The sequence below is a fragment of the Chiloscyllium plagiosum genome, unplaced genomic scaffold, assembly GCF_037043375.1.
Source record: "Chiloscyllium plagiosum isolate Xiang-an unplaced genomic scaffold, Cpla_swu_hap1 HiC_scaffold_7, whole genome shotgun sequence".
In the NCBI taxonomy this organism is placed as follows: domain Eukaryota; kingdom Metazoa; phylum Chordata; class Chondrichthyes; order Orectolobiformes; family Hemiscylliidae; genus Chiloscyllium; species Chiloscyllium plagiosum.
This window is the reverse complement of record NW_028270145.1, coordinates 44,504,475-44,518,300: the sequence shown is the minus strand read 5'-3', so window position 1 is coordinate 44,518,300 and position 13,826 is coordinate 44,504,475. Positions and strand designations below refer to the sequence as shown.

At 42.8% G+C, this 13,826-nt stretch overlaps 1 protein-coding gene across 2 annotated transcripts in view; it reads left to right on the top strand.

The window, feature by feature from the left end:
• The window catches only part of dnajc10 (DnaJ (Hsp40) homolog, subfamily C, member 10), a 74,174-nt gene that overhangs the window by 48,758 nt on the left and 11,590 nt on the right, over positions 1 to 13,826 (top strand). For both annotated transcript variants that reach the window (XM_043693461.2, XM_087988964.1), the window contains exon 20: positions 11,824 to 11,877. In XM_043693461.2, the coding sequence (XP_043549396.2) occupies positions 11,824 to 11,877 (54 nt within the window). The remainder of the gene's footprint in view (positions 1 to 11,823; positions 11,878 to 13,826) is intronic.

The following is a 13,826-nucleotide window of genomic DNA, read 5'->3' as shown; positions in this document are numbered from 1 at the left end:
TGTAATAGAGATGGTGCATTGTTACAACACTTTCTTGTTCTTCTGGAATTAAAGCGGAGAAACTACAATTGTGGCCTATAAACATTTTTCAAAACTTGTCCTACTAGGTATTAGGGGAGAAATTAGCCAGTCAGAATTGCATTGAGCTTTCCAGTAGATTGGAACCATTGAAGCTTAAAGAATGTAAAATGATGGGAGTAAACAACTCCATGAAAATGAAGAGAAAAGCACTTGAGATAAATTGAAAATATTAGGGGGTTCCCATGGAAGACTAACGAGAGAAATATTGGGAAAATCAAGCCCTGGCATAATTAAGGTATAAATTAGGTTTCTGTCCATAAATTAAAGAATTTGAACAAGGGTCAGGGAATACTTTTAAAGTTACATGTACATTTTTTAAAAAGCGATTCAATAATGTAGCAAGTTTGGGGAAGGAAGCTGAACTCTCCTTTGGACAAGACACCATATTAGGCTTAGCTTGAGATGGTTGACAGACCAGCTGATAACAAGTGCTGAAACAAGCTAAAGTACAAAACTTTGATTTTCTGAACTTTCTAGCCAGAGAAAGGTATTGCTTATCTGAGTACAGCTATCAGAGGCAATTTCAGACTGCTAATCAAAATCAAAAACTACATCCTGTATGACAGCAGTGTACTAATTACATCATTTTTCTTGACCCCTCTGCAACTTTTGACATGGTTTACCACATTATTCTCTTCCAACCCTTCTCCACTGCCTAGATGAGTGGACTATCTTTTGCTTTGTTTCACCTCTGCCTGTCCAGTTGCATCCAGACTATTTCCTGCAGTGAGTTCTGTTCTCCATCACCAGTGGAATCCAACAAAATCGATGCTAGGTCACGCTTCAAGGCATGGAACTAACTTGCTCTGGCACAGAGTCTGTCCCTGTTGCACAGAAGGGAAGGAGGGAAAGGAGGAGAGTGTTAGTCATTGGGGACTCAGTAGTTAGAGGGTCAGATAGAAGTTTGTTGGGAACGAACAAGACTCACAGTTGGTGTGTTGCCTCCCAGGTGCCAGGGTCCGTGTTGTCTCTGATCGTGTCTTTGGAATCCTGAAGGGAGACGGTGACCAGCCCCAAGTTGTGGTCCACGTAGGTACTAATGACATGGGTAGAAAAAGGGATAGGGATGTAAGGCAGGATTTCAGGGAGCTAGAGTGGACGTTGAGAGCTAGAACAAACAGAGTTGTTACCTCTGGTTTGTTACCCGTGCCACGTGATAGCGAGGTAAGGAATAGGGAGAGGTACCAGCGAACATGTGGCTGCAGGGATGGTGCAGGAGGGAGGGTTTCAGGTACATGGATAATTGGAGCTCATTCTGGGGAAGGTGAGACCTCTACAAACAGGATGGTCTTCACTTGAACCAAAAGGGTACTAATATCCTGGGTGGGAAATTTGCTAGTGCTATTCATTTGGGTTTAAACTAGCTCAACAGGAGGTTGGGAACCTGAGGTGTCGTTCCAGTGCACAGGAGGATGAGAGTAGGGAGGGCATGGACTGGATTTCAGTCACAGGAATGGGTTGGCAGACAACAGGCTGGTTTGAAGTGTGTCTACTTCAATGCCAGAAATATCCGACATGGATAGAGCAGGGTCAGGAATGGATGTTGCAGGTTCCAGGGTTTTGATCTTTCATTAAGAACAGGAAAGGTGGTCAAAGAGGGGGAGGTGTGGCCTTGTTAGTCAAGGACAGGTATAACTGTGGCTGAAAGAACTTTTGACGAGGACTTGTCTACTGAGGTGGTATGAGCTGAGGTTAGAAACTGACGAGGAGAGGTCACACTGCTGGGAGTTTTTTATAGGCCCCTGCAGAAATCTGGGGATGTGGGTAGGAGTGAAAGGAACAGGATGGTCATTATGGGGGACTTTCCCCAACATTGACTGGAAATGCTATAACACTAGTACTTCGGATAGATCAGTTTTTGTACAGTGTGTCCAGGAGGATTTCCTGACGCAGTATGTTGAAAAACCGACGAGGTGAGGCCACACTGGATCTGGTGCTTGGTAATGAACCAGGCCAGGTGTTTGATTTAGTGGTAGGTGAGCACTTTGGAGAGAGTGACTATAATTCAATTACTTTTTAGTTTAGCAATGGAAAGGGATAGGTACATGCCACAGGGCAAGAGTTATCAATGAGGCAAGGGCAATTATAATGTGATTAGGCAAGACTTAGGATGCATAAAATGGGGTAGCAAAATGCAAGGGATGGGAAAAATTGAAAGGGTGGCACGGTGGCTCAGTGGTTAGCACTGCTGCCTCACAGCGTCAGGGTCCCAGGTTCGATTCCAGCCTCTGGCGACTGTCTGTGTGGAATTTGCGCATTCTCCATGTGTCTGCATGGGTTTCCTCCGGGTACTCCGGTTTCTTCCCATAGTCCAAAGATGTGCAGGCCATGGGAAATTGCCCATAGTGTTAGGTACATTAGCCAGAGGGAATTGGGTCTGGGTGGGTTACTCTTCGGAGGGTCGGTGTCTACTGGTTGGGCCAAAGGGCCTGTTTCCACACTGTTAGGAATCTAGAAATGTGGAGCTGGTTTAAGAAACAGATATTGCGTGTCCTTGATTGCTTGTCCCTGTCAGGCAGGGAGAACGTGATAAGGTAAGGGAACCGCAGTTTACAGCAGAAATTGCATCTCTTGTTAAGTAGAAGAAGGCGGCGTATGTGACGATGAGATGAGATGGTTCAGATGAGGCGATGGAGAGTTGCAGAGTAGCTAGGAAGGATTAAGAGCAAGGAGGCGTCATGAGCAGTCTTTAGCATGTAGAATAAGGGAGAACCCTAAAGCTTTCTATAGGTATGTGAGGAATAAAAGGATGACTAGGATAGGAATGGGACCAGTCAAATCTGGTGGGAAGTTGTGTATGGACCCTGTGGAGAATTGGAGAGGTGCTAAACAAATGTTTTTCATTGGTTTTCACTCAGGCAAAGGAGAATATTGTAGAGGAGAAGAATGAGATATTAGACTAGAAAGGATCAAGGTTAGTAAGGAAGAGGTGTTATCAATTCTAGAAGGAGTCACGGTGGCACAGTGGTTAGCACTGCTGCCTCACAGCGCCAGAGACCTGGGTTCAATTCCCGCCTCAGGCGACTGACTGTGTGGAGTTTGCACGTTCTCCCCGTGTCTGCGTGGGTTTCCTCCGGGTGCTCCGGTTTCCTCCCACAGTCCAAAGATGTGCAGGTTAGGTGAATTGGCCGTGCTAAATTGCCCGTAGTGTTAGGTAAGGGGTAAATGTAGGGGTATGGTGGGTTGCGCTTCGGCGGGGCGGTGTGGACTTGCTGGGCTGAAGGGCCTGTTTCCACACTGTAAGTAATCTAATCATGTAAGAGTGAAAGTAGACAAATCCCTTGGGCCGGCTGGGATTTATGCGAGGGATCTTTGGGAAGCTAGGGAGGAGGTATTGGAATCTTTGGCTTTGATCTTTGAGTTCACATTGTCTACAGTTTTAGAACCAGAGGACTGGAGGATTGCAAATGTTGTGTATTGTTCAAGAAGGGCAGTAGAGATGACCCAGGTAATTATAGACCAGTGAGCCTTATGTCTGTTGTAGGTAAAGTTTTGGGAAAGATTATAAGAGAGAGGATTTATAATTATCTAGCAAGCAACAATTTGATTGCAGATAGTTAACCTGGTTTCGTCAAGGGCAGTTCATGTCTCACAAACCTCAGAGTTTTTCGAGAAATTTACCAAGCATGTGGATGAGGGTTGGGCAGTTGACATGGTGCGCATGGACTTCAGTAAAGCCTTTGATAAGGTTCCACGTGGTAGGTTGTTGGAGAGAATGCAGATGCATGGGATTGAGGGTGATTTAGCAGTTTGGATTAGGAACTGGCTTGATGGGAAATATTCAGCTTGGAGTCCAGTTACTCGTGATGTGCCACAAGGATCTGTTTTGGGACAACTGCTGTTTGTCATTTTTATAAATGAATTAGACGCAGGCATAGGTAGATGAGTTAGTAAGTTTGCAAATGACACTAAAGTCGGTGGAGTAGTGACAGTGTGGAAGGGTGTTGCAGGGGGACTTGGATAAACTGCAGAATTGGGCTGAGAGGTGGCAAATGGAGTTCAATGCAATAAATGAGGTGATTCACTTTGGGAAGAATAACAGGAAGGCAGAATACTGGGTCAATGGAAAGATTCTTGGTGGATGTACAGAGGGATCTTGGACTCCATGTACATAGATCCCTGAAAGTTGCCACCTAGGTTGATAGTGCTGTTAAGAAGGCACACGGTGTGTTAGGTTTTATTGGTAGAGGGATTGAGTTCCGGAGCCATAATGTTATGCTGCAACTATACAAAATGCTAATGCGGCCGCACGTGGAATATTGTGTACAGTTCTAGTCGCCCCCATTACAGGAAGGATGTGGAAGCATTGGAAAAGGTGCAGAGGAGATTTACCAGGATGTTGCCTAGCCTGAAGGGAGGGTCTTATGAGGAAAGGCTGAGACAGGAGTCTGTGCACACTGGAGAGAAGGCGGCAAAGAGGGGAATTGATAGAGACATACAAGATGATCAGAGCATTAGATAGGGTAGACAGTGAGAGTCTTTTTCCTAGGATGATAACATCAGCTTGTACGAGGGAGCACAGGTCCAAATTGAGGGCTGATACCACTCTGACATCTTAAATGTGAGGGCATTGCCCTGCCTGCCAATGTAGTTAACTCAGCTACATTAGGGAGATTTAAACAATCCTTGGATAAGCACATGGATGATGATGGGATAGTGTAGAGGAGTGGGCTTAGGTTAGTTCACAGATTGGCACAACATTGAGGGCTGAAGGGCATGTTCTGCGCTGTATTGTTCTATGTTCTGTGTTCTACAGTCATGGTGCTTACCACCACCTTTCTGAACTTTTTCACTGCCTCTCTGCTGTCAGACTGGTCCTCAAAAATTCAACCTTGGACGAATCACAACTTCTTTCTTTTTGACTCTGAGCAGAATTTCTGATTCCAATTCCTGTGCATCATGAATCTGCTTGCTACCACTTTCATGGCATTATTCATCACAATCTCCTATCATACGCAGCATCCTGCTGAAACCATTGTACATAGTTTTTCTGTCTTCAGAACTGATCATTTAAATTGTTTAGATTCACATAGAGACCTTGACTTTTAAGAAGATATTCAAATTTCCATTTGATAGCTGAAAGTATGATGTCACGTTTAAAATGTTCAATGCAACAAAGGGCTAAATGCTCTATTGATTAAGTATTATTTTTGTTTTTTCAACAACTTTAAACCCCAAAGATGAACATTCCCTTTTTTATTTTTATCATACATTGCATTCTCTGTGGAGTTGCAGTTCTTACAACAAAGTTTGCAGTTGTTGCCAGTATATAATGGATCCCGATTTCTCATTTGACTGAGTACTTCAAGTGACTATTTCCAAACATGTTCTGCTGTTTTCGTGAGCTCCTTAAATCCTCCACTAGCAGTACAGTCGGTTCTGCTAAAACATGTGTTGCTTCAATGCAAATTGACTTTAACACAATTGAAGAATTTAAACCGTTATTTGTTGAACGTGAACTTTCCTTGCCCTGTATTGGCTACAATGTGATTCCAGCCCCATTAGTTTAAATGGTACACAATTTTCTGATAATGAGAACAGAACAATCGTGTTATATCAGAACCAACTGTATCATCAATCTGATGCCCCCCCCCCCCCCCCCCCGTGCTGTTATCAAGATGAATCTCTCAGAAACCTTTGGTAATAGCAGAATATGTATCCTCAGCTAGAGACTATCTCGCTTCTGAACCAGTGTAGTAGCTCAAAAAGCTCCATTCTCTCTGCTAACCACAGAACTAGTGCCTGACTATGATTTTCATTAGTTTGTCAGGAAACTTATAATCTGAACACAAACATGGCCTCCTTTGCCTTCCTCCATGGCAATGAGTGTCCAGTTGATCTTGCATTTGGGTAGAAATGTTGATTTGCTATTTTTTCTACACCTTAATTTCATCTTAGTTACACTGTAAAGTTTTCATTTATTTCTGTTTCCAACCCAGTATCTTCCACACCTCTGTGACTTTGGGAGACTGTCTACAAACAGTAAACTCAGAAACTGCTACCTGTTCTCTCAAGAGTGTAAAATGGTTGCACCTTCCCTTATAATTATAACACTATTTATTTTCTTGTCCTGCTTTCTATCTTCATCCCTGGATAAAAGTAAGTACAAGCAAAACTCTGTATCCTAAATTATAAGGTAGATATTTTGTCAAAGCTGAAACTTTATTGCTGGAACAGCACAGCAGGTCAGGCAGCATCTTAGGAACAGAAGATTCGACGTTTCGGGCACATGCCCTTCTTCCTGAAGAAGGGCATGTGCCCGAAACGTCGAATCTTCTGTTCCCTAGATGCTGCCTGACCTGCTGTGCTGTTCCAGCAATAAAGTTTCAGCTTTGATCTCCAGCGTCTGCAGACCTCACTTTCTCCTCGAAGATATTTTGTCAAACCCAAGCTAATTGACATGCATCGTCTACTTACAATTAATTAATTAAAATTCTTTGTAATATTCTCATCCTTCTTTGCAAATCTGTCTATGGCCTTGCATGCTCCTGTTTTCTGTCACCAATTGTAGACCCATAATTCCCTGAGAACTCTCCAATTATGGCTTCCTTCTCCCATTCCCTCTGTCCCTCCACTAACTACCTTGCTTTCAGTCATGTGAGCCCGAAACTTTTCCAGGGAAAACCGAACCCAAAACATTAACTTTGATTTCTCTTCACAGATGCTGCCAGACCTGCTGAGCTTTTTCAGCACGGTGGCACAGTGGTTAGCACTGCTGCCTCACTGTGCTAGAGACCCGGGTTCAATTCCCGCCTCCGGCAACTGACTGTGTGGAGTTTGCATGTTCTCCCCGTGTCTGCGTGGGTTTCCTCCGGGTGCTCTGGTTTCCTCCCACAGTCCAAAGATGTGCAGGTTAGGTGAATTGGCCATGCTAAATTACCCATAGTATCAGGTGAAGGGGTCAATATAGGGGAATGGGTCTGGGTGGGTTGCTGTTCGGAGGGTCGGTGTGGACTTGTTGGGCCGAAGGGCCTGTTTCCACACTAAGTAATCTAATCTAAACTTCTGCTTTTGTTCGTTCTTTTAAAACTATTTCTTCAAAAACTATTTCTTCACTTCTACCTCTTTCTTTTAAGTTTGGCTTGCATAAGAAAGATGACCTCATGTTTCCAAGCTATTGAGCAAGAGACAGCACCTATGCTCATTTTCCCTTTCCTGAGAAAATTTCCCCCCTGTTATGTACATTTAAAATTAAAACCAAAGTACTGTGTGATCTGTATATTGCAGCTGGGTAGCCATCAGATTAGTGAGACTTGTATAAAGAGAATCAGAGCGGATAGTACAATTGTAAGGATGACTGTTTCAGAGGCGTGGAGAGAATAATAAAGATTTGAACTCAAACAGGAGTTAAAGACCATTTTAGAATGGGCTTCTTAAGGAGTGAGAGCAATGCCACTGGCTTGATGGTGCTTGGCCAATAGAGGAGTGGATATCAGAAAGGATGAGATGAAATTGGGTAGTCAGGATTTGGGAGGAGATCATGGGAGTAAGTGTTAGCTCTGCTTTGGAATACATGAGCTGAGGGGGAGAAACTGCACATAGCGGGTGAGGGATGGCACAGTTAGATGGAGAGCTGAGAGGCTTTTAAGGTCTTGTGAATTGAAGGGAGTCACAAAAAACAGCAACCATGATGCAGTCAGAAATGTTCGAGAGTTTCCTGTGTTTTGAGTAGACTTAAGAGGGAAATCAGGAGATGAAAAAAAGGGGACATGAAAGAGCTTTGGCAAATAGAGTTAAGGAGAATCCAAAGGGTTTTTACAAATACATTAAGGACAAAAGGATAACTAGGGAGAGAATAGGGCCCTTCAAAGATCAGCAAAATGGCCTTTGTGTGGAGCCGCAGAAAATGTTGGAGATACTAAACAAGTATTTTGCATCAGTATTTACTGTGGAAAGGTTATGGAAGATATAGAAAGTAGCGAAATAGATGGTGACACCTTGCAAAATGTCCATATTACAGAGGAGGAAGTGCTGGATGTCTTGAAAGGCATAAAGTTCAATAAATCCCCAGGATCTGATCAGGTGTACCCGAGAACTCTGTGGGAAGCTAGACAAGTGATTGCTGGGCATCTTGCTGAGATATTTGTATCATCAATAGTCACAGGTGAGGTGCTGGAAGACTAGAGGTTGGCTAACGTGGTGCCACTGTTTAAGAAGGGCGGTAAGGACAAGCCAGGGAACTATAGACCGGTGAGCCTGACGTCTGTGGTGGGCAATTGTTGGAGGGAATCCTGAGGGACAGGATGTACATGTATTTGGAAAGGCAAGGACTGATTAGGGATAATCAACATGGCTTTGTGCATGGGAAATCATGTCTCACAAACTTGATTGAGTTTTTTGAAGAAGTAACAAAGAGAATTGATGAGGGCAGAGCGGTAGATGTGACCTATATGGACTTCAGTAAGGCATTCGACAAGGTTTCCCATAGGACACTGGTTGGCAAGGTTAGATGTCACGGAATAAAGGGAGAACTAGCCATTTGGATACAGAACTGGCTCAAAGGTAGAAGACAGAGGGTGGTGGTGGAGGGTTGTTTTTCAGACTGGAGACCTGTGACCAGTGAAGTGCTACAAGTATTAGTGCTGGGTCCTCTACTTTTTGCCACTTTCATAAATGATTCGGATGCGAGCATAAGAGGTACAGTTAGTAAATTTGCAGATGACACCAAAATTGGAGGTATAGTGGACAGCGAAGAAGGTTACCTCCGATTACAACAGGATCTTGATCAGATGGGCCAATGGGCTGAGAAGTGGCAGATGGAGGTTAATTCAGATAAATGTGAGGTGCTGCATTTTGGGAAAACAAATCTTAGCAGGACTTATACACTTAATGGTAAGGTCCTAGAGAATGTTGCTGAACAAAGAGACCTTAGAGTGCAGGTTCATAGCTCCTTGAAAGTGGAATCGCAGGTAGATAGGATAGTGAAGAAGGCATTTGGTATGCTTTCCTTTATTGGTCAGAGTATTGAGTACAGGAGTTGGGAGGTCATGTTGCGGCTGTACAGGACATTGGTTAGGCCACTGTTGGAATATTGCATGCAATTCTGGTCTCCTTCCTATCGGAAAGATGTTGTGAAACTTGAAAGGGTTCAGACAAGATTTACAAGGATGTTGCCAAGGTTGGAGGATTTGAGCTGAACAGGCTGGGGCTGTTTTCCCTCGAGTATCGGAGGCTGAGGGGTGACCTCATAGAGGTTTACAAAATGATGAGGTGCATGGATAGAATAAATAGACAAAGTCTTTCCCCTGGGGTCGGGGGGTCCAGAACTAGAGGGCATAGGTTTAGGGTGAGAGGGGAAAGATATAAAAGAGACCTAAGGGGCAACGTTTTCACGCAGAGGGTGGTACGTGTATGGAATGAGCTGCCAGAGGAAATGGTGGAGGCTGGTACAGTTGCAACTTTTAAAAGGCTTTTGGATGGGTATATGAATAGGAAGGGTTTGGAGGGATATGGGCCAGGTGCTGGTAGGTGGAACTAGATTGAGTTGGGATGTCTGGTCAGCATGGACGGGTTGGACCGAAGGGTCTGTTTCCGTGCTGTACATCTCTATGACTCTGAGTTGTATTTGGGAACTGTGGAAACTGAGAAAAAAAAATGTAATGATTTGTGCTTTCTATGAGAATTTTGGAGAATTAAATGGCTTTGATCAAAAATGGACTTAAAAACTTGGAGAGGTACAGCAACAACTATCATAATCAAATGAACATTAAAAAGCAACAGGATCTTTTGCACACTATGTAGTGGTTTGCAGTTAGGTGTATGTGAGGTGAATAGTGGCTCAGCAAAACTGAATAAAACATAAGTAAAAGAATCTATGACTGTGGTGGTGGCAAGACAGTTGAGGTGTGAATTCAGTGCTGCTGGTGAATTAGAGGCTAAGGAAATCAGATCAAGAACATGTCAGAGGATTGAGATTGAGATGTGCTTGTAAAGTATCTAGTCAGCAACAGACACCATTTATGACTATGTCTATTGTTTTGAAAGGGTCATCTGGGAATGTGAATGACTGTTAGAGGTTGGTGAAATTGAGAGGTGTACAAATCAGAAAAGTTAGCAAATGAAAAAAAAAGGGTGTTTGAGTAATTCAGTGCAAAGCACTGAACAGAAAGGAAATCTCCTCTCACCCCAGATCTCTCCTTGGGCCTTTTTTGAAACCTCCTCCGAGATCCTCGACGTTCGAGGAAATGTTGCTGAGAGTGGTAGCTGGAAATCTCTGGAAGGCCCAAAAGAGACAATTGAACTGTGAAGGATAAATAGAATGGCTAGTGGAACAAAATGTATAAAATTAAGAAAATAAGTTTAGAGAATGAGGGAAGAAAGCCACTGTGAGACTACGACAGTTTATTTGGGGAATGTGGTGTGACACAAAGTCAGGCATCAAGCTTAAGTTAGGTTAAAAGAAATCTGAAGTGCTTAGCCAGTTTCAGCGCAAAGCCAGGATATCAACGTGTTCCACTAAAATGAGATTTTATGTGGAGAAAGACGTATTTGTATGTTGTCAGACATTTTATAAGGGATTATGACTGGTGAATCATTATATAGAGCACAAAATTGAAAAGATGGAAGATTAGGTGGGTCCTTAAAGAATTATGGTGGGTGAATTTGGGAAGAGATTTAGGGAATTAGCCTATGTGGAACAATGGGGATAGAGAAGGTATCCCAAGGGATGCAGAATGAGCATTTAGATTGATGACCAGATAATGGTGGTGAACACTACTAAGCAAGCAACAATGAGTACTGAAGAACATGATCTGCACAATTGGGGATAGGAATTGAGACATAAAAAGGGACACTAGGTTAGAGCATGTAGAGTTTGGAAAGGGATGCCATGTTGCCCAGTTTTAGGGACAGTCGCCAAATTGCACACAATACTGTTTATAATATGGCAACAAATATAGTTCAGTTGCAAATGGAAGTACACTTGAAATAACTCTTGATGGAATCTATTCATTGTAATGTCATATGATAAATTTGTTGTTAAATCAATCTGTTTCAGATGTATGGTCTGATATACCAATGGTTATCAAGTGTTAGCTAACTTTAGGAACACTCCAAACTTACTTGCCCTTACTTTAAGAAAAAACTTTGAACTTACTCTTCCCAAATTTAGTCTTTGCCAGGATTACTCATATCATGACTTTTCCCAGTAAGATCAACTCTCAGCTTTAGCAGAACCTAGTCAGTTCTGCTAAAGTAGAACTGAGTTTGATTGAGAGCTGAGAGAGTAACAGGCATTAGGGGTAGAGGGAGCCATGTTTTGAGAAGTCATAGTCAGAAAGGAACATGTCCAGTGTCTGATTCTGGAGAAAATTTAGGATCTCTGAGGAGGTTTCAGAAAGGTCCAAGGAGAGATTTAGGGTGGGAGAAGATTTAAAATAGGTATGTGGTCTCCAAGACGCGCACAATAAGAAATGGAGGGATTTAGTTGTTAGGGCAGATCTCTTTCGATCAAACTTTAGAGAATCTTAGGAACTGAGTAGGTTCTGCTAAAGCTAAGAGTTGATCTTATTGGGAAAACTCATGTAATCCTGGCAAAGACTAAATCTGGGAAGACAAAGTTCAAAGTTTTTTTTTAAAAATAAGGGCAACAATGTCAGACAAAGTCTTCTGCACTGAATAGCAAAACAATTTCTGGTATCTGAATAATAAAAGCAATATAAAATTATATGAATGTACACTATTTAGTTTCTATCTTTTTTGTTGAAGTTACAATTTGTAATAATTTCTTATTTCTTCCCACAGTAGGTATTCTGGTTGGTCCAGAAATGCAGAGTCACTTAGGTCATGGGCATTGGGGTAAGTTTCCATATTTTAGGTGAATGTGAGAAGTTGTAATGTAAACTTTGCAAAGAGTTAAAGCATTCAAACACTTAACTATTTCACACTACATGGCGCATTTCTCTTGCCTTTGAGGCTTTAGCTAGGAAAACAGGCAGGTGAGTGGGTGGTCATTCACTGGACTCTTTAGGATCATTCGAGTGATTAAGCATCAGTTGAAGAGGAAAGTTTTGTCCTCTTTCCAGATCAAGGCCTCAAATGCTAGAGGTCACCCAGCTGCTTTTAGCCTCATTCTGTGTGGTTAGTGGCTTGAAATTCACAAAGCAGCGTGGCTTCTTGGACTTTCCATTCAGAACAAAGAGCAATGCAGCATAGAAACAGGCCAATCGGCCCTCCAAGCCTGCAATGACATATTTTGTCCTTCCATATTAAAGCTGTCTTCTCGTACAGGATACATATCCCTCTGTTCCCTTCCTATTCATTTTTCCAGGTGCTTCTTGAATGCTGCTATTGTGTCTGTTCTGTGGCAGCACGTTCCAGGCACTTGCCACTGACAACCTTTCCTCACACAAGTCTTTTAAACTGCATTTCCTCCCCGCCAACCTATCTCTCCTAGTAATTGACCTCTCCACTCTGGGGAGGGATGGGGAAAGCCTCATACTTCCACTCTTATCCATGCTGTTCAAAATCTTATAAACTTCTATCAGGTCACCCTTTAATCTCCTGCATTCCTGTGAAAACAAATCCAGTCAATCCAACCTTGATACCTAAAATCCCCATACTAGCAACATCCTGGACAACCTCTCCAAAGCATCCACATCCTTCTGGTAGTGTGGTGACCAGAACGGTACGCAATATTCCAAGTGTAACATATAAAACGTTTTATAAAGCTGCAGCATAACTTTCTGGATCAGTGGTGCTGGAAGAGCACAGCAGTTCAGGCAGCATCCAACGAGCAGCGAAATTGACGTTTCGGGCAAAAGCCCTTCATCAGGAATAAAGGCAGTGAGCTTGAAGCGTGGAGAGATAAGCTAGGGCTGTCTACCCTTATACTCAATGCTCTTTCCAATGAAGGCAAGCATGCCATAAGCCTTTTTTACTACCTTATCTACCTGAGATGCAGCCTACACTGATCTGTGGACATGCATACCCAGATCCCTCTACATATCTATACTCCGAAGGGTTCTGCCATTCACTGTATAATTTCCACCTGTACTTGACCTTCCAAAATGTATCACATCACACTTGGCCGAATTGAGCTCCATCTTCCATTTTTCTACCCATGCCTCCAACTGATCTATATCCTGCTATATCCTCTGACAATCCTCACAATCCACCAATCTTTGTGTCATCCACAAACTTACTAATAAGACTCATGAGTCAGAATCCTCCTTTCTAAAAGGTGTCCTTCCACTGCTATCCTCTGTCTCCTTTGATTAAGCCAGTTCAATATCCATCTTGCCAGCTCACTCCAGTACTATGTGACTTCGCCTTTTGTACTAGTCTGTCATGAGGGACTTTGTCAAAGGCTTTACTAAAATCCATGGAGACAACTTCAACCGGTTTTCCCACATCTATCATCTTTGTCACCGCCACAAAAAAACTCAATCAACTTAGTGATGCATGACCTCCTCCTCAGCACAAACCATGTTGTTTATTGCAAATATGTCCATTTGCTTCTAAATGCTTTATGGGTCTTGTCCCTGAGAATCTTTTCCAATAATTTTTCTACCACAGACACTATGCTCACAGGCCTGTAATTTCCTGGATTATCCCTGCTACCCTTCTTAAACAATAGGACAACATTGACTATTCTCCAGTCCTATGGGACCTCACATATGGCCAAAGAGGATACAAAGATATCTGTCAATGCACCAGCCATTTGTTCTCTTGCTTCCCTCAATATTCAGGGATAGATCCCTTCAGGACCTGGGGACTTATCTACCTTTAATACTTTTTAAGACTCA